Source organism: Podarcis filfolensis (assembly GCF_964270895.1).
Source record: "Podarcis filfolensis genome assembly, chromosome: 2".
Taxonomy (NCBI): Eukaryota; Metazoa; Chordata; class Lepidosauria; order Squamata; family Lacertidae; genus Podarcis; species Podarcis filfolensis.
The window spans coordinates 73,170,777-73,192,404 of NC_139605.1; the positions used below are offsets into that span (position 1 = coordinate 73,170,777).

At 42.8% G+C, this 21,628-nt stretch overlaps 1 protein-coding gene across 2 annotated transcripts in view; it reads right to left on the minus strand.

Annotated features, from left to right (window-relative positions):
* ERGIC1 (endoplasmic reticulum-golgi intermediate compartment 1) overlaps positions 1 to 21,628 on the minus strand; it is an 83,561-nt gene that overhangs the window by 5,572 nt on the left and 56,361 nt on the right. For both annotated transcript variants that reach the window (XR_014543130.1, XM_083594233.1), the window contains exons 4-9: positions 19,601 to 19,695; positions 18,227 to 18,351; positions 11,748 to 11,852; positions 6,378 to 6,438; positions 2,857 to 2,957; positions 1,019 to 1,141 (exon numbers count right to left, since the gene is read on the minus strand). Coding sequence is in view for 1 of the 2 variants with exons in the window: in XM_083594233.1 (XP_083450359.1) it covers positions 1,019 to 1,141; positions 2,857 to 2,957; positions 6,378 to 6,438; positions 11,748 to 11,852; positions 18,227 to 18,351; positions 19,601 to 19,695 (610 nt within the window). In the remaining variant the exon portion in view is untranslated. The remainder of the gene's footprint in view (positions 1 to 1,018; positions 1,142 to 2,856; positions 2,958 to 6,377; positions 6,439 to 11,747; positions 11,853 to 18,226; positions 18,352 to 19,600; positions 19,696 to 21,628) is intronic.

Below are 21,628 nucleotides of genomic sequence, written 5' to 3' on the forward strand. Positions count from 1 at the left end.
TTGTGTGCCTTAAGAACAATCATGGAAATTGTATCCAAAACAGCCAGTCCGCACATTTATGTCACTCCTACTATAAACAAATACACACAAAATGCCACAGAGCCGCACCCAGATGACCAGGCATACATGCACATCAACACTATTCCTCCTGACAGCCCTGCTTAAAGTTCCCACAGAGAGAGACACTAAAAAGGTCCATTCCCTTTTGAGGTAACAATAGGAAGTTTTACATTTCCAAACCTGGATAAATTCTCTCACGGCCTGGTAGGGTCTTTTCCCACCTATGCTCATGAGAACACATTTAAAAACACTTCAGTGTTTCTGTGACAGTTGTATGGGTGCAGCCTGGTAAACAAGCTACCCAACAAAAGGAACAGCAGGTGCTCCTTCCATGGGCCTCCTTTGTAGCTTTTAAGTAAGCATCTGCTGCTTAACAAGATTCAGGGTGCTTCTGAGGCCTGCCCCTCTTGACAATAACTCCAGCTGCCACAAGTGGATAATCTCTGGCTGGGCCAGAAGGCTGCAGCCTCTCCACAGCAATGACGGCTAGCCAGTCTCCAAGGCAACCATGATGCAGAAGGGCAAGCGGGCAGCGTTAGCAAAGACTGGGACGGCAGGAGTGACGGAGGCCCAGAGAGCCATTGAGCTGGGCTGGATAACTACATCTTAATATATAACAGCTCCGCCTGCCCCACTCCAGTGTCCATTCTTAAAAAGATGGCTGGTGTCTCAAAATGGTGGAAGTGCGGAGCTTATGTATACAAGGCATGAATATATCCTGATGGGCAATTTCTAGTAGCAATAGAAAAGGGCTGGTACCATTAAAACAAGGCACTTAATACCAGAGCCCAGACTGTGCAAGAGACAAGAGCTATTCACCTGGATAAAGAATTTTGGTCGTCGAGTTCGGTATTAGGGTTCTTTTCTGACCCTGTCACATGAGCTGCACTTGCATGCACACATATATAAGACATGTCAGCTACGGAGAAATAGAGAACATGATGTAATGGAAACTTACTGTTGTGATGAACCTGTACAAGGGCTGTCGCCTTTCTGTGTATTTCACTGTGATAGGACTCAGGTCATAGCGAAACCAGATGGCTGGAATGATGCGGCCTGTATGGCTGTATGCTACGTACTCCTGAAAAAGATTCATATAAGGTAGAACTGAGTTATAATCTCCATTTGGAGAGGGTTTGGTGGTGCCAGCTGAGAACCAGTGGCTTGCCTAAGATTACCTAAGGCAGGGATGTGGAACCTTTTTTCTGTTGAGGGTTGTATTCCTTTTGGGATAATTTGTTGAGGGCAGAGCAGAATCTGGTGTTGGCCAGAGTAAAAAGAGGCTGGGGCATCTCATTTTTTATCTGTCGCCCCTTTTCCCTCTCTGATTTTCCCTCACGTGAAATTAGTCAAAGAGTCATATGTGGCCCTCAGGCCGCAAGTTGTCCACCCCTGACCTAAGGAGCTCATAGCAGAAATGGAATTTGAACTAGGGACTTTGTAGTTTATAGATCAGTCTCTTATGTTACACTAGCTCATAATGGATTAGTGGTGGGACAAATGACCAGCTCATTGCACATTCTAAAATGTCTGCTCAAAATGGCCATTAATAAAAGGTAAAGGACAACATAATAAGCTTACTATCTTATACTAGAAGTAGAGAGAATCATGCCTGCCCCTCAAAAAGAACCCTCTGGCAAACATGAGACTACCTCGAGACTGGGAAGAAACAGTTTCATTTTTTCCCCTGAATCCCATCCTATTGGGGTAGATTCAAGCAACCTTTCTGCTCCTTCCTGAGCTTATATTTAGCAGCCGCTCCACTTGGATATTCATGCACACCCAGCCCACATTTGGAGACCTTGATGTATTAAAAAAAAAAGCATGAAAAATTCTGAGTGGCTCAATATTCTGAAAACACGTCACATCAAAAGAAACACCACTTGTGGGTATCTATCCCAAGTTATTCAGGCTGGAATAAAAAGAGTAAGCACACTAAAAAGGTGTTAACCTCCTCCACTCGAAAACAAGCCATTTTGCTCCAGACCCTCAACCTTATATTGCCTTACTGCTTGAAAAGTTGGGAGCTGAGGGGTAAGTAATGGGAATAGAATATATACAACTCCCCTAAAATTCATGAACCCAACCATGCTTTAGGCATACGTCAGGGGTGGGGAACCTCTGCCTCCGCAGACAGCTGAACTACAATTTCCATCAGCCCTGGCAACCATGGCATGACTAGGAATGGTGGGAGTTGTAGTTCAGCAACATCTGGAGAGCCCAAGGTTCCTACACTGGCTATACAGGATTACCGATAGCAAACCAAGAAGTAGGAAATAGGTGAATCAGTTTGTTTCCAGTCTGTGTTTCTTTCACGGGTATCCACCTGTCAGTCCATTCTGTCCCATTCTGCGTTAATCAGCCATGAAATAGCTACATGAAAATGCACATCTGAACACATTTCAAAGTGTAATTTCGAAACCAACTTTCTCTCCAAACATGCACTTCTAAAATATTTTCTTTCAAAACAGGAAATCTATTTAGATACAGCATATGTATTTTGGTAAGCTTTTTGAGCAGAGAACTGCATCTGGTGGATTACGAAGTTTAAACCTAGGAGTTGTGGATCAGATCAGATCAGATCAAATTCCTCAAACATCCTTAGTATGCAATAGCACCTCCGTTTCATTATCAGTGCTTCGCTTTTCCAGCAGGGGCTGCTATTGCACTCACTTCAAGCACAAGTAAGCACAAGTAAGAGCGACAGTGGAAATGGGACCTGCAACAGAAGGCTCGTCCAGTAGGGTGTGCTGCATCAAGCAATTTCTAGCAAAGGATATACTACTGCATGCTTACCTTACTGGCTACAGTATACTGATATGAGTACCGTTGCTTGCCACTCATGTCTTCATACACCGTGGGAACAATTTTCAATATATAATCATAGGATGCAAGGGCTGCGTGAACAAGAAAGAAAGCTGAAACCCCCCAAAAGTCACAGCACAAGACTATGCTCAGAAATGCATCCCTGAAATGGACAGCTTTAAAAGTACAGCTTTTTCTTTTTTAAATAGAAATTGGCTTAACCCAGTCAATTCATTATTTGCAGAGAATACACTTTTGTCCGTCTGCATTTTCCTCAGCACAGAAGTCGTACCTGACCAACACACAGAAGAACATGCTCAGTCCACAGATATGAAGGTACACAAACAAGACTTTGGGAATGTGCCACAACCTTTTTTTTTGTTTTTTAATTAGCAGATGTTTCAAGACACTCACTGGACCTTTTTGATGTACTGTAAAAAGCTGGTATGGGCAACCATTGGCAAGGACTATTCTGAGTTGGCGCTTACAACCCTACTATAGTTTACCAGAAGCAGTGGCACCCACCCCCAACTTGGACAGTCACTCCAGAATAAATGGGGCACAGTTGTGGGCAGTCTGAGAAGTACCACCCACCTTGGGCCTGCCCAGAAAAAGCAAATCTACAGTGAGAGACTAGGGCGATGTCTGCTGTTACCAGGAACTCTTCTGGTATTCCTGCATTGCAGGGGGTTGGACTAGATGACCCTTGGGTACCTTCCAACTCTAAGATTCTATGATTGTTAGATTTTTGTGGGTGAGCTGAGAGTTTGTTTGGACAATGGGTGAGAACCCAAAGGCTGAGAGGGAGGGTGTGTCAGAAGGAAAATGAATTGATATTGACTGATATATATTAATAACTTTGTATTAACATTTTCATATGTAACTGTGTATTTTTGTAACATATTGCTGCTTCAGTTTCTTTGTATGCTGCTTAGAGATATTTTTAATATATTAAACAGTATAGAAATTAAATATACAATCGATCAGTCAATCAGAAAGATACTATGGTCAATGGTATCAAAAGCCACTGAGAGATCAAGGAGAATTAACAGGGGGACATTTCCCCCTGTCCCTCTCCCAACAGAGGGCGTCCTACAGGGCGACCAAAGCAGTTTCTGTGCCAAAACTGGACTTAAGCGCCAACTGAAATGGATCTAGAAAATTAGTTTCCTCCGAGGGCTGGCTGATAGGATGAGCACAATACTCCAGGTTGGAGAGAGGACTGGCACACTATATAGTTTATTTCCCTACACTCAGTCCTTCCCATTGGGATTAAAACATTCAAGCACTATTTTTATTTCATATATTGTATCCTTGGCAATGGTTGCTTTCATGGATAATCAAGCCAAAAGTAGGAAAGCAACCACTCAGTCTCAACAGCACCTGACAGCACACAGAAAGAATGTCCTGGGATAAAGCTTTTAAATACATCTTCATGGGGCAGAGAGGGAAATAGGGGGCCAGAGTTTCCCTCTGCTGTGTGTTCCATGGAGTAGGAAATACACTGCAAGTAATGCTAAGATGTAGAGCAGCAAATACAGACTGCAGAAGTGTTCTACATGCCCAATTTAGACTAAGTCATGACAGCTGATAAGTAAACACCGAGGAAGGAAATACCAAAAATTAAGATGTTGGTTAGGATCAGGCTCATTTCCTGGCTATGACACAGACGCTCTTAAAAACCTTGCAAGTCTGTCTCTCTTTGCCCTGCCTCCTTTCTGTATCTAGGCATTTATATCAAATATTTTCTAGTTACTCTTCCACTAAAAGTCACCAGAATGGTTATATACAGCCAAAATTAAACTGCTAAGAAAGAATACATTTTTAAAAATGGAGGGTAAGGAACAGCCACAGCAGGGCCTCTGAAGCTGAACTTAAAAGATCAGTCAGGTTCACACAGACCACCCAGTACCCAAAGTCTCTAGGATGTTTAGGAATCATATATCCATGGCGGAGGAGCACACCAACACTTCAGAAGACCAACTGTTCCCTGTAACTTTTGTTATAAGCAGGCAAACTATGGTTTTTTTTAAATTTGGGCCTCTCTGTTCTATAGCCAGGGAAAAGGGGAAATTAAATTAATTTATCCCTATAGCCAATGTAATATTATTTGATAACAACCCAGCTATATAAAGAACATACCATATTTTTCGCTCCATAGGGCGCACTGGACCATAGGGCGCACCTAGTTTTTAGACGGGGAAATCAATTAAAAAAAATCTTTCCCCCCCCCACACCCCCAAAGAGCAGCGTACAGGCTGCACACAACCTCTCCCTGCCGGAGGGGTTGCGCGCGGCTATGGCACAAGCCAAGGCAGCCAGTGGGATCCATCCCGCTGGCTGCTTTGGCTTCCTCTTTAGCCCCACGCAACCTCTCCCTCCCGGGAGAAGCTACGCGGGGCTAAAGAAGCCATAGCCCCGTGCAGCCTCTCCCTGCCGGAGGGGTTGAGCGCCGCTATGGCACAAGCCAAGGCAGCCAGTGGGATCCATCCCGCTGGCTGCTTTGGCTTCCTCTTTAGCCCCACGCAACCTCTCCCTCCCGGGAGAAGCTACGCGGGGCTAAAGAAGCCATAGCCCCGTGCAGCCTCTCCCTGCCGGAGGGGTTGAGCGCCGCTATGGCACAAGCCTGCATTCGCTCCATAGGACGCACACACATTTCCCCTCAATTTTTGGAGGGGAAAAACTGCGTCCAATCAAGCGAAAAATACGGTAAATAAAAACTGTAACAATTTTCAGAGGGGTGGCAGTGCTAGTCTGCTGTGACACGGTAAAAAGATAAAGGTGTCTGATGACACGGTAAAAAGACTACCAAGATTTGACGTATGTTTTTGTGGACTAGAGTCCACTTTGTCAGATGTATGCAGCATAATCCTCAGTTGCAGACTACATCAGTCTATCTATACACACAAGCACCCCAAACACGCACGCAAAGGGTGGGTCTGAACAGAGACAACAGTTTCCTTTCCCACTACAGATGTCAATTACCTCATCATTACCAAGCTGATTGTTTTATCGCCTATGACTACCGCTGTAAAAGGGTCACCGTCCTTATCTTGCATACATATATTCTAGCTCTAACTGGATTGTCACTGTCTGCCCTTTTTTGCATTTCACTTCTCTATGACCTCACTGCCTACTATTCTCTCCCCACCCCCTCCCACTTATCACCATGTATGCCTTTCATTACAGCCCCTAGTTCACAAAAACGTTTATAAAATTTGTTAGTCTCTAAAGAGCCGTACACTCTTTGGCTGTGTATATACCATACTTTTAAAGCACATGACTCACACACACACCCCGGCAGAGTCTTGGGAACTATAGTTTACTACTCACATGGCACCCTTGACAAACTACAGTTCCTAGGATTATTTGGGGAAAGTCATACCTTTTAAATATATGGTGCGTACACAGTTTGGAATTAAATAAAATTTGGCTAGCTCCTACCAGTCTTGCCAATCAAGGCATCTTTACTAACCCCAGATAAGACCCTGCAAAACACAGAGTATACGTACGATTTGAGCTGAGCTTGTCTGCTCCCTCCAACGCATTGAATGCTCCATGAATGTTCTGGACCTGGAAAGGGAAAGAGCATAGAATTAACTTTTTTTTACATTTTACGTTTTTTCTTTTATACTTCCAGAAACAACCTAGCTTATAACAGTGGAAGCTTCAACACTGCAGGTAGAAGGAGAGGCAAGGAGCTTAAAGTCATTTTGTGCAATTTAATTTGATGTAATCTCTCATCCTCTCTGGGCAATAGGTGTTTCACATTTGCACTGACTTTGCATGTGAAATATACTACAGTGCAGCCTATCAACACGAGTAAAGAACTTTGCAAATAGCAGAGCTCTTTCTCACTCTTTTCCAATAGCCCTAAGCCTACAAACCATCCAATATGAGAAATAACCTCACAGACCAACAATGGGACCTGAAGACAGAAGCCTTTCTCCACCTAAAGAGATGAGGCAAGTGGCCACTAGGGAAAGGGCCTTTCAATAGTAGTGCCCCAGTTAGGAAATGCCCTCCCCAATGAGGCTCACCTAGTACATACACTAAAGCTATGTACACATTAGCAGCTTAAAATGCAGCAAGGTAACCGCACCATCCGCCCCCCCATGTTCTAAGTCATATTTTTACATTAATCTCTACATACACAGAGATAGGGGGGTGGGAATGTCTTCATCCTTTTTTATTTTCCCATACCAGCAACCTTCCCCCCTCTCCCCGGCAAATGTCTATTCAATGAAGCTGTCGTCTACACATGTGCTGACATCTGCGCATGGACAACAGCTGTCTCAAATGTACCCACCGCAGCTTATCTGCAGCCGACAAATTCAAATCGGGTGGAAGCTGATTTGAGGGGAAATGCATCAAACAACAGGATTTCTCTAGAAACTGCAAGATACGTTCGAATTGCAGCTAACTTCATGTGCACTCGGCCTCAAACACCAGAAGTAGGAGTGCCCTGAAGCCTGAGTAAATGGTAACTCTCCCGCTTATTATGTATCCAGTGCACTCTGATTGCAGGTCTGTACACAGCATTAGCCACAATATACATCTATCCTGTTGTCTCTTGACAAACGCTGCACTTGGAAGTGCATCCCCCCAAACCAGCTTCAATCCAATCTGAAAATGTAAGCCAAATGAATACATCCACATCCCTCTCCACTCACTGATGTGGACAGACAGTGGGCAAATTAGAAACACAATCAACAATTCTGATGTGTACAATGACAGACAAATGAAATTTGAAATGCAGCTTAAAAATATAACCTCATTGTTGTTTTAAAACAGTAACGTATACAGGAACCAAGACGTTTTCAATGAAAATTGAAATGCCAAATGAAGATTTTTTTAAAAAAATAATCCATGCTTTATTCCCTCATACAAACCTGCCCAGGTTTTGAGATCTTTGGGGGAAGCCTTTCGCTTGGTCCCACTACCCTCATAGACATTCTTGGTAGGATGCGAGAGAGGACCTTCTCAGTGGCTGTTCCCAAACTTTGGAACTTCCCCACTAGAAAAGCTAGACTGTCTCTCTCCTTGTTCTCCTTCCACCCCCAGGTGAAGACTTTTTCCCCCAACAGGCTTTCAGGAACTAACTGCTTTTAATGAAAGGGCTTGTGCTGTGCTGTTTTTATTGTAATTATTGATATGTTTTAAACAGACTTTATATACGTGTATAGTTTTAATTCTATCAATGTTTAATTGTATTTCCACAATCAATTTATGTCTTTAGAGGTTGTTGTTTTTATCTTTAAGCTGCTTTGAGTCCTGTCAGGAAAAAAGGTGGCGTACAAGTAAATAAATAAACAAACAATAATGACAATGCTTTAGTGTATTCTTGTCTTTGGAGCAAATTATTTTTAGCAGGGAGCTTAAATGCTGTTTTAGAATGATTTGATGTTGTGTGTACTTTTACATAGGCATTCTTATTAATCTAATATGACAAATTTAATAAATTAGAATATTGTGTGACTACCTTATGTTTAATGGGTGGTCAATAAAAATCAAAACATATAAACAATATAAAATTAATGGAAACCCACAAAACACCTCTTCCATTATTAGTACTCACATCACCCCCAGTTCAGCTTCCTTGTAATTACACACAAGCCTCATGCAATTACAACAAAAGGGGCAAGTGACACAAGGGTGACAAATGTAACTGGATGGAACATCTGGGTCTTCTATGGTGCTACTCAAATTATTAGCATCGAGAGGCTTTACCCTGTACCAAGCGACACAGTGACAACTGAAGGATTATACAGAAAGATGACCGCAACTCTTTCTCACAGGACCTCATTCACAGATGTGCTATCAGAACAGCTTAATAAGAAGCAGCATTTTTGAACAGAGCTGATCTCAGCTCTACGGGTCAGGGGAGTTCATCTTCCCCCAGGAGGGTAGAATTATATGCACGATCTTGTCTGAAATATGTAGCATTCATCAAAGATAGCGTGCTAGTATTAATTCAAGGCCGTTATTTGATTCAGGTCTCATGACTTCAAGTCTTAAGGACAGAAAACCAAAAAGGGTTCTTTTGGTACAACTTTAAGGTAGCTTTCTTTCTCTAATACTTTCTTACTTATTAAATACATTTATATCCTGCCCTTCCTCCCAGGGCAGATACAATTAAATTTTTATTTTTTAAAAGAAGCACAATTAAAAGCATCTGCAACATTTAAACAACAGCAGACAACGTAAAACATTTTTTAAAAAATTAAGATGTGACCAAATAATATACTGTATCTGACTAGACCCACTGGAACAGAAAAGTTTTCAGTAGGTAGAGCAAAGGCACCTACCTATTATCAATTACGCCTTTACAACATTCAAATGATCAATTCTCCCCCACACTTCAGAAAAGTCAGCTAATGAGCTTTCATCTAACACTCATGATGCACAGTCAGAATAGGTAAGAGTAGGCTAGATGGATGAACAGTCTGACCTCTTGTAAGGCAGGTTTCTGTGTTCACTGAAGTAAAAAACTTCAGCATGGCAGTAACTGCTTTCCCCCCATGCCATAATGTTCTACAGGTGAAACGAGCAAGGCAACCGGCAGGGTGAAGGGCAGGTGTGGGAGGGTGGCCACGCACATGGAAACACCAGCTTGATTCAGGAACAAAATGTACACAGAGGCAGCGGGTATTTTCTGAAACCAATTTGGAAGGGATGGGTTCAGGTAAATACCCATTGCAGAGGTGTGCCTGAGCATTACATAATGGAATCACTCCCAAGGTGCTTTAAGGAATGTGAAGGCAAAATCCCATTGGATCTTAAAAGCTGCTGAATAATGCTGCTAGTTCTGTGATGGCGTTTTGAGGATGTTTCCACATTTTTAGCTTACTGATATTGTTTTTAATGGTGGTGTTGTACATCACTGTTGTAAGGCAAGCTGCCTTGACTGCCCACAGATGGGCCAAATAAGCTGATATTTTAATGGTTCTCATGGAAGCTAAGGGCAAGAACCAGACGAGTGTTAGAAAGGTTTTTGAGGAATAGGTGTGTGCGAAGCAAGTGTAATGAAATGCCTGTGTTGATTAGCCAAAATTGCAATGAGAGTATGGTTTTAAAAGCATGGCTGGTACGTGTGGTGAGTAGGTGGTGATGGCAAATACTACTGCAACTCTTGCGAAGTGAAGTCTTTGAAAAGTAGGTGAAGAGGGTGGTGTACAGTGAGACATCCCCATTGTGAAACTGAGAGTTATGTAACAACATTACAGAGGATACCAGCCACGGGGCAAGTATGTGCTTTTCCTCAACCAAGGCCGATTAGAAAGAGAGAGATGGTAAAAGAAATCTCTCTTTCCAGCCTCTGTTCTCCGTAAGAGCATAGGAATAGAGGAAGGATTGTAGCAGCCGTCCTAAAACTGAAGTCCCCATTTTGCTAGACTACAACTCCAATCCTCCCAGGACACTGGCCATGTGACCATTCGGATGATAGGGGTTGCAGGCATCAACATATGGGGACTCGAGTCTGGGGAAGGGGCACTAAAGAGTGACATGGTAACGTTCACAACAGTTGAATCCAAACCTCAGTGGTATAGCAATCCCAGCCAGCACCTGGGGTGGAGCACTTTTTAAGAGATCGCCCAAAGTTGTTCAGCTTTTTGGGGAAACGTTGCCTTGGGGAACATTGCCTAAACTTAACTGGCTTCTTGAAGGACAGGCAGTGGCTGCACTCATGCCGCCTAGCTACCCCTGTGACGCCCTGCAGCCCACCTGCTGCTCTCCGTGATGGTTGGTGCACCTTGCCCCCCCTTTCTCCACTACTGCCAAACCTTCACTACTGAAAACATCTAGATTTGGGAAAGGGCATGGAAGGAGACTGTCTGTGCTGACGACTCCTACTTTTGACTGAAATACATCTCTTTGGCAGAGACAAAGCAGAGTCTGGTGGTTTCTCTGACAGTCCCTATTCCCAAGGATATCACTCCCACACGTGTCACCAAGGCACAACCACACAAATATAGTAGTGTGAATGTCACCTACTATTCCTAAGATATAGGAATAAATGCAGAACAGAAAATAAACCAGGCAGCGAGCATCCCCTGGCAAATGTGAATGAGCAGAGAGCCCACTGAACAATTTATAGAATAAGGAAGCTACAGCCTGAACCCTTTACGCTAGCAAACAATTTGAAGCATTGCAGCACGCTCCTCCCACCAAAAAATGCAGCCCACTGGCTTGTTTTACTTGTAATTTTTATTGGGTTTTCAAAATAAAAGTACAGAGCCTAGAAAAGAATAAAAAAAAAGAAACACAGAATATGACTGTCAAGAAAAGGAGGGAATGGATGGTATGCAATCCAACATCATAAGGCTGTTGCTGCAACTGGTGCTTATTAATGTAGTTGTACCTCATAAGTCGAACAGAATCTGTTCCGGAGGTCCGTTCACTTCCAAAACATTTGGAAACCAAGGCATGGCTTCCGATTGGCTGCAGGAAGCTCCTGCAGCCAATCGGAAGCTGTGTCAGCTGCGTCGGATGTTCGGGTTCCAATGAACATTTGCAAACTGGAACACTCACTTCCCAGTTTGTGGCGTTCGGGAGCCAAAATGTTTGACTTGCAAGGCGTTCGGGATTCAAGGTACGACTGTATATTGTATCATGAAAGTGGATTTTCATCTTATAATACGTATGTGCTTATAAGCACCAATCAGGTATACTGCTTTATTTTTGGGGAGTAAAGAAGCAGCCCTTTTCCAAATACTTTTACCTATCACAGTAGATTACTTAAATATGTCAGACTGAAAATGTAACCTCTTCACCCTCTGGAACCTTTTATGCCACATACGACAACATACATTAAAGTTTAACAGTTAGCAAATGTAGCGTCTATTGCATCCTCTTAAGAGATATCTTAATTCAAGACTCACCTGCAACTTGTCACCAAAGGTTAGTTTGTGGATGACGTGTGTCATGTCAGGATTCTGAGGCTGTGCAGTGGCACTGTGTGTCGATACGTGAAAATTACCTGGAACCTAAAAGCAGGCAAGAGTTCAGCATTTGTTAAGCTTTTAAGTTCTCAACACAGACTAAGCTGAATGATAGGGAACACAAGGCTAAGGCTGGTGACTTACATCATTTGGCTCCAACATCTATTACAGAGAAAAAGGTTTTAAAACCTTACAATGCTTTCATCAAGGAAAGGGGTTAGTCACAGGCCATTCAATAATCGTCACAATAATCTACTCTCAGTCTAGAAGACTGCTATAATTGACCACTCACTCATCAAAGGCTCAGAGATCTGGAGCACTCTTGCCTCCTCCCCTAAATCAAATGAAATATTTGTTAAGCTCCACCTGGGGATCCACGGAGCTCCCACATGATGGCTGCAATTTTGCATCAGTTGCTGCACTACAGGAGTAATACTGATTCAAGATTATCACCCACCACATAAGGCCTGAGTTCCTGGTTCTGCACTCTAGTGCTAAGCTAGAAGGATGGTAAGCTCCACCTCCACCCGCCACAAGATAGGAAATGGCTGTGGGAAATATATCCTGTGCTAACATTACTTCTGAAACAGAGCAGGCTGCACTTCTTGCATTGGCCCTGTGAATCATTCCCATCTACACATCCCATCACCAAGAGAACTGCCATGAAGCTGCACCCACATTTCACCTTCAAACAAGCACCTTTGTTAATAAGAGGGTGAAATACTGCCACCACCCAGTTCTTTGTGCTGCAGTTCTTAGACGTTTTGAATTCCTAAGACTCTCATCTAGCACAAAGACCTTTGGCTCTCCTTAAACTACGATTTATGCTCTTCGTTACATCCCTCATTTCAAGATGTTTTGTCCCTGATCTTCATGACCACCTCAGTCTATAACAGCTGTAGGGAAAGTCTTCTGGCCCACCGCCTCCAAGACCATGTGCCAAAACATGCAAGTACAGCCACAGCTTAAATCCAAACAACCAGCCTGGCACGCGCTGAAGCAGCTGGAACTTCACACAACCTCTCCTTTTGCTCCAGCTGCCATAGGCTGGATTTGAAGACAAAATAGTTAGGTCAGGGACAGAGAGATCTGTAATGGCCATTATCCCCGGACGCCCTGGCAAGTGCCAAGAGGGCTCTTCAGCTGAAGTAGATTTTAAATGAATTCTTTTTTTTTTTTAATGACAATCAGGCTCCAGCTTTTACAGTGGCCCCTTCCCAAACATGCTTTTTCTTTACAAAATTATAGTACACATAGTTCCTGAATGCACAGATTTCAGCTAAGAACTCTGGTTACCATGACAATTGTTAATTGTGATTAGATCACTCTGGGATCAGCAGCCTTTCAGGGTTTGTTACAAATGGAACTGCATCACAAAGCATTTTAAACAGAATCCCGTTCAAGCACTACTACAATAAGGAAGCAAGTAGAAGGGGGGACTGTGTGTGTTGGAGGGGGGCGTGCGTTCATTGTTTCTGGCTTCTCTACATCATGGAAACTGATAGTTCACTGTCCTGCAAAGGATGGATCAAAAACTACACTGGAGATGGTCACAGTGAGTACCCACCAATTAAGCTTTGAAATAAATCTGATTTCATATAGTTAGTTGCACTTTTATAGATCATATGATATCGTTTTTTGGTACACTGCCCTGTGTTCTCTTAGTAGAAGAGAAGAAATATTCATTCATTCATTCATTGCTGCTGCTAAGCCCAATGACTCATTGGGTGATAAGAGCAAGTTGCTCTGCATAGGACTCGTCCTCCTTAGCTCCATCTGGTCAAGGAACATAAGTGAACCTTGTGGAGAAGGGGAGATGCTTAGTAGAGGGTCTCACACCCCATCCTTGCGCAACAGCTGCCCAACAGCCCCACAGCCCTAGCAACTAGGTCTTACTATCTGACACTTGCTTCCACCACCATCCTTCTCGGTCGCCTACAGCCCCAGAAACAAAGGCGGAAACGGTATACTCAATTAAGTGTTAAAGCCCTGGTTCCTGGACCCACATGTTTCATGCCTCCAGCCAATCCCTTGCAATTTACACAGGAGTATAAAGCCAGCTCTCTGCTTCTCCCAGAGAGAACTGGGCAAATTCCTGGCTTTACACAATCTGGTCTTACGACTTCCATTAGCATGAAACCCAAAGTGGTCTAGGCACATTGAGATTTCTGAATCCCAAGGGTGGCAATCGCACTCTGCTTTCACTCATCCAATTGTGAAACTTTATTAAGACTAAATAAGGAAGAGGGCAACAAGGTCCCACAGAATTATTAAAAACAGAAAGAGCCCAATGACTCCAAAAGCTGACTACTTCTGTCCTACTTACTAATAGCACAGTGATCTCAGTCTGCTTATGAGGAGGTAGCAAAGTCAGTCAGCTTCCTCTCTGGACTCTGATCGCAGAAGGGTCCAAGCTGCAATGGCAGATCTGCTTTTAAAGGCTCTCTCCCCTACCCTTGGAGGGAAGACCTCAGGCTCTTTCTGACCAATAACAGCCAGGGTCAGTTTGTCAGGTACCTCACACCTCTGTCAGGTATATTTTGTCAGGTACATCACATACCCTTTTTGCATTTGAATAAAGCTGGGGAGAACTCCAAACAGCCTGACACTTGAAAGAGAAAGAGGGATGTCTACCTGTGACCATATACTCATAAACACTCCGCTATAGTATTTGCATCAACCAGCTTGCTAGGGTCTACATGTCACCCAAAGCCTGTCCATTCAATCACTGGGAATGCCAGCTCACTGTGCAGTCAAATTACCCACAAAGGGGCTTACATCATTTAAAGTATCCAAATCCAAAACATTAATACATCATTAATAACAACAAAGTCAGATCCAGCAACAATGTCATCATAAAACCACACACGTACACACAGAAATAAGGAGCTACTCTTTATGACAGGAGTAGCTAACATTTGGGGGGCCAAGGGCCTCAATGACACATTGTCAATGCTCCAGGGGCCGCATTTCAAAGTGGGCGTGGCCAAAGTGTAAAAGTGGGTTTCAGCTTTTCTTTTCTAGAACATAGTTTCGAGGTCTTGTGGATGGTCGCAAAAACCTTGTGGCATCATAGAATCACATCAGGGGACCATGAGAGTGGTAAAAAAAATCTTTTGGCATCACAGTGGGTTGCCTGTGGGAGCTGTCAGGATTTTTTAATATATATATAAAATCATTTATAAGTTTTTTCTTAGAATCACTAATGCGGGGAGGGAGCCTGAAGGCTACAAAAAGCTTTTGAGAGAGTGCTATGCAGCCCACAGGTTAGCCACCTCTGCTATGTGATCTTTCATTGAAAACTCTGGAAAAATAGAAATTCTCTAAGGCCTGCTTAAGACACAAGGGATGTCTAATTCTGAAAGCACTGAGGAGCATGCCACACTGCAAGTGCCCACCAGCCTGAGCACTTTCACCAGCGAACACTAAAGCAGGCTGACTGACACAGATCTAGGGTAGACAGAGGAGCTCCTTTAAGAACTGTTGTCCCAAATCATTCAGGGCTTTAAAGGGATAGTCCCATGACTTCCCAATGTGCTTGTCCCATCAGTATTTTCCCCCACCCCCAAACGTTACCACTACATTATTGTACAGACTTGCCCTATGGAAGTCAGAGCTCTGCTTCTAGAGAACATTTTCTACTCTTAACTGGTTCTCCTCAATGTATGTAGAAGCGATGCTGGACCTCGGGGCGGGGCGGGGGGCGGGGAGAAGAGTCATTTCCAAATAGTTCTTAATGATCAATGTGGTTTTTGTTCTTAGGTTTCCTGGATGCTCATCAGGGAACTAAAACTACTAATATTGTCATGGAGGTCACCATTCAATATGGTCTCCATTTGGGGGGCAGAAGTGGGTGGTGGAAACAGGTACTCCAGAAATGAGTTTATAAAGCTGTGATGTGTTGTACGATGTTGTTTGTAAACAAAGGTGATGTGGTCTCTTTTTTCCTTTTTACTAACTCACTGCAATTCACCATGAATGCATTTCATATTTTATTTCTGTTTTTTATTAGTATGACCTGAATAAAAAATTACAGGCTTGTGTGTGTGTGTAATAAACAGCACTTTGAATCTGTCCCCCAAATACATGGGCAACCAGCACAACTGATACAAAAATCGGCGGGATACATTCTTACCTCCTCACCATATTTTGAATCTGTTTATTTTGTACCTACAATGTGGGGTAAGCAAGCAAATAGCTCCTTAACACCAGGGAATTACTCACAAACATAATGGGAAAGAACACATCTAATTGTATTGTCATTAAACCAAAGCAGCTGAAATCTAAGGTACTTCTCCTAACAAAATTCCACACGAACCACCCAAAATAATACACAGCTGGAGGGGGTGAGCGATAAACCGCACTAAGGACACTTTTCCTTAGAAGTACAAAGAAAGCCTTAGACAGCAAATATACAATCCAACGCAGGAGCTCTTTATGTACTTTGTTATTATTTTAAGTATAAAGATTAAAAACTGCACAATCTACATAGACTCGCAAGTTGTTTTGCAGTTTGCTACGGTGGCTGATGACTGACACAAAAAAACAGCTGACAGAGGGGAAAGCAATCAAATAAAAACATTCACATATATTTTTGTACTGCAGCATAAGCAAGGGTAGGGCCTGCTTGTTATTTTTAGGTGTGCTCCAACATGAATTAGGAGGAAGAGGAAGCAGCAGGATTTTGTAGCCTGTGGTATAAAAATGAGGTGTGAATTAGGGTTACATCCTTATTATGCTAGCAGTCACACACTCCCTCTCCCCCACCCAAGTGAAGTCATGGACTGCCTTACATGGTCAGATTACCTAATGCTAGACACACCCGCCCAACAAAATGTGTACACCCCTTGCTGCTGGAAGAGAAACTTGGTCTCCACTGAGATGAGAGAAGAAACACATCTCCCAAACCATCCATCTCTCTCTCTCTCTCTCTCTCTCTCTCTCTCTCTCTCTCTCTTGCTTGCTGGCATTCCTCAACGGCTGAGCATCTCTTGGAACAGAAGGGAGTTTGTGCAGAGTTGGGCCACAGCCCTTTGCACTGCAGTGACTCACATGCTGGCTGTACAATGCTTTGGGAGGAGAAAAGAAAACACGCTGACACTCTGAGCTCATCAACAAACCACAAAGAACTCAGAAGTGTTTTCAGCTCCCATGTTTACCCATGCTCCACCCCATGGCAACATGTCAGTGCAGCATGACTTCCTCTTTCTAGAGTGGTTTTTGCCCCCACAAATACGCACCTCTCTTTGCTGCTTTCCGTTTTAACTAGGGCTGCTGGTTTAGTCAGCTAAATAGCTAGATTAACTGATCTAAAATGTACCCTTGACTAAATCAGGCAACACATTTTCTAAGATGTGTCATTTTAAAAAAAAACAAAAATGTAAATATTTATGAAAACTATAGTAGCAGTTGGCATCTTAGAAAAGACTATTTCACACAAAAGTGGGTACACTTCTATAGTAGTGCTTGCTGTAATTGGCCACTGTTAGAATGGGGCCCTTAGTATGATCCAGCAGCGATCTTTTTACCGTATTTTTCACTCCATAAGACACACTTTTTTCCACCTAAAAAGTAAGGGGAAATGTCTCTGTGTCTTACGGAGCGAATGCACTGGGCAGCAGGGGGATCCCTCGGCTACCGCTGCAGTCGCGAGCTGAGGGATGCCTCCGCAGCCGAAGCCATGGCTCCCGCCTGTCGCTCTCGCTCTGCTGGCTTCTCAGCAAAGTAGGATGAGGGACGGAAGGGGCTCCGTGTAAGGGCTCCCTTCGGTCCCTCCTCCCGCTTCTCTGGGAAGCCAGAAGAGAAGCCAGACGCGCTGCGCTGCTGACAGCAGAGAAAGAACGAGAGCCATGCAGCACCTCTTGCTCTGCTGGCTTCACAGTGAAGTGAGAGGAGGGACGGAAGGGAGCAAGCAAAGCGAGAGCCGCTTACACGTACACAAAGATTAGAACAAGAACAATGGCATTTGCTAGCAGGTAGACACACCAGCCAGTCATTTCCAAATAGCAGAATGGTGCATTTTTTGCCAATAGGTGCTCTGGTTCTCCATTTCAAGACTGGGCTGCTGTGTTTATTCATAATTAGATTTACTTCCAGAAAAACATTCTAATTTGCTGCCAGAAATAGTAATCTGGAAGATCTACTGACACACACAATTCCCCTTACCATGACTGCATTAACATTCTGGTTCCTTGAAACAAAACATAAATATAGGACCCTCATTTATCCTGGAACAGTGCAGGCTGCCTCAGTTGTTTCCATAATGTCCTGCAGTGTATTCTTGGGGGGGGGGCACCCGTACCTTTAGACCTGGCTATGTAACCCTCCCAGCTCTCACAGCAGTGCAGCACCCAGACACTTCACAACAATTTATTGTCAAATTTGCCAACATTTCCCCAGCATGGATTATTCCAACTTGCCTTGTTAATGCTAAAATGGCCCTCGAATCTGCACCCATCCCCATTATTCAGAGGAATTTTCATCGATTTGTCAATGTGGCCAACTTCATGTCTTCCCATTTCATCTTGGATATCCAGACCAATCACTATGCGTTTAGGAATCAGGGAGAAAGCGGGAAAAGAATGGGAGTGTTAAAAATAACATACTACAGAGAAGGATACATGAATCATTCTTAAGAAACCTTTCTGATATTTTAAAAATTAGAATACAAATAAAATTATTTAATTAAGTCAGCAGTTAGGCTAATCAGAAAGCATAATCATCAGCAAGTTTCTCTTATCTCCCAAGTACTCCTTTAGTCATATATGGGCTCTATTATCAGATGATTTGCAGATCTCCTTGTCTGAACTCAATAAGTATTCTAGGTGAATTGCATTATTAAGTATTTCGTGATTTGTTCCTAGGACATGGGTATCAATCCTTCTCTCCTGCTGCCTCTCATAGCAAGGTACGGGCCTTTTCTGTGGTGGCTCCTCATTTGTGGAGTGTTCTCCCCAGGGAGCCTCACCTGGCGCCTTCATTACATATCTTTAGGTGCCAGGCACAAGTGCTTCTCCTCCACCAGGCCCTTGGCTGATTAACATCCTATGTCCTTTTACATTTGGGTGTGTGTGTGTTATTGGTTTGTTTTTACTTTTGTTCTTATTTGTGTTATGTATTCTGCGTTCTCATTTTATGGTTTTTTGTTGTGAACCGCCCTGTGATCTTTGGATGAAGGGTGGTGTACAAATTTAATAAATAATAACAATAATAACAAACAGCATTGTATGTAATGTGAAGGAGATTATGCGTTGAAATATTTTAGTTGATATTTTAGAATGTAAAATGTTATTTTATTTATTGATTGGTCTTACCTTGTGGGCTTATAGCCGAATAAAGTATTATCTATCTATCTATAACAAACAGCAAAAACAAAACAGCAGCAACAGGATAAAACACAGGAGCATAATAGGGACAGGTTAAAACAGTTCAGCTAATGTTATATAAGGCCTGGGAAAAGAAAGTTTAAAGAAGGATTTCTGCCTGGTGCCGGAAGACAGGTCCTAGGTGAGTCCCCCTGGGGAAGAATGTTCCAAAAATGCTTTTCTTTTACCTTAGGGACTATGTCACTTTAATACAGTGCCTTATACGCCATTGCCCAAATAAGTGTTTAGTAATAGCGGAAAGCAGCCATTCATAAAAGCAAGAATGCACTCTAAAGAGGACATTTTCTTCTTTTTTCCTAGAAAAAGAATGGAAATGATTCATAGCAATCTGAACGTGAATTATGAAGCCAACATAGTGGTTACTCAACCACTACTGGCAAACACAGCCGCAAAAAAAGATGTACTCACATTCACAGTGCAGATTCGGCAAACTGATGTTCAAATTTACTTCTATTTTACCACCACTCGTTTTGTCTGGATCATCCACGTAGAGCTCGTTAACGCTGCAGGGGAGAGGAAGATAGGTGGTTTCATTTTAGACGGAATAGTACAAAAACCATTATTTGCGAGACACAGGAAGAGGAAATCTCCACAGAAAGAGAACAAAGAGGGCTTTGCTGTAACATTGGTCATACAAGCTTCAAAGCCACATCATTCTTAAAAACAAACAAACAAACAAATCCTCCAAAAAGAGATATACAATGAAGAACTGCAGATCCAAAAGTAATTTAAAGGTATCTTGCTCTCATTTAAGTCAGGTATGGGTTTGAATATACAATGGTGTTAAACATAAAAAATGTTACCACAAAGCCCTCCTTGCCAGCCCAAGTAAAATTAAATGCTTCATGAATGAAATAATAATGTCAGGTGTAATACTGCCTCAATCAAAAGTCAGAACATACAGTAACAGAAGTGAGGCCCAAGATGGCCCTAGCCACTGAACTAGAAGGTCAGAGTGACACTCTTCCTTTGGCTCTCTGTGAAAAACTGTACCTGAAATTACTGTTTTCACATTACTTAATTGCAAGTCCAGCCTTGCATGACCTCTTCCATTTCAATTTTGGAAATATTAATTGAGCTAAGAGATCCTTGTGGAACATTTCTGACCTGCCAGCTTATAAATGGGACAATCTTATATATGGTCCTCAAACTAAAAAGGTGAAGAGCGCACACTTCGTTCCCCCAAAGTAGCCATACACACTTGACATATCTAAACAGGGAGGAAGAGGAACTGCATCCACAGACCCTCCCACCTAAGAATCAGAAGAGCCAGTGTGGTGTAGTGGTTAGAGCGCTGGACAAGGATCTGGGAGACCAGGGTTCAAATCCCCATTCAGTCATGAACCTCTCTGGGTGACCTTGGGCCAGTCACTCTCTCTCAGTCTAACCTACCCAACAGAGTTGTTGTGAGGATAAAAGTGCAGAAGAGAAGAAGTGCTTGCATCACCTTAAGGCAGGCATCCCCAACCTTCAGCCCTCCAGATGTTTTGGACTACAATTCCCATCATCCCTGACCACTGGTCCTGTTAGCTAGGGATCATGGGAGCTGTAGGCCAAAACATCTAGAGGGCTGCAGTTTGGAGATGCCTGCCTTAAGGTCTCTGGAGGAAAGGTAGGATATAATGTAATAATAAATAATAAATAAATAAGCTGGAACAGATCCAACTCGTAGAGGGGATGAAACCAGGAGACACAATCCTGCTCAGCCCACCAAGACCTCCATATTCTCAGAAATGAAGAGGCTTGATGTGCATTCATGGAATTCCAATGCTTAATTCTGTGCAAATATTTCCTCTTAAGACAAAAAATAGACTTTAAGTATGACAGGCCATAACTCCTACTGGTAAATATCTATATTTAATTTTAAAATGAAAATATGCATAGGAACTATAACAGTAACATGAATGAATTAAACCTATAAACACCTAACAAACTAACAATAACAAATACATGGTGCATTAACATAGAGAGCTACAATTACAATATATAAAGGATTTGATTGGTATAGCATGAAGTACCCAGAAAACGAGAAATGATAACCAATTAGCATAGGAGTGAAGATCTGAGTGATGCACCTGTTCCCATCACAGTCATCCTGGGTCACACCTTCTTTCCAGCAGGTCTTTCTCCATTTCACTTCTGCCTGTTGCTACCACTCCCTTCATTCACTCATAGCAATTATGTCTTTTTCAATTTATCTGACTTTGACCTTTTCCTCGCTGCATCTTTCACATTCATTCCTGACGACAGCTTCTGCTTTGAACAGGGGTTTCCAAATCTTGTCACAGAGAACCCTTTGTAAGTTGAGAAAATAAATACCCATGCCTTCCTATGCGTAACCAACACCAATGAAATGTATCATGTCTTAAAATTAATTCTATTTCTCCAGACACCCATGTGAAAGCAGCTAAGGGAAATGAAATCAGGGGAAACAAA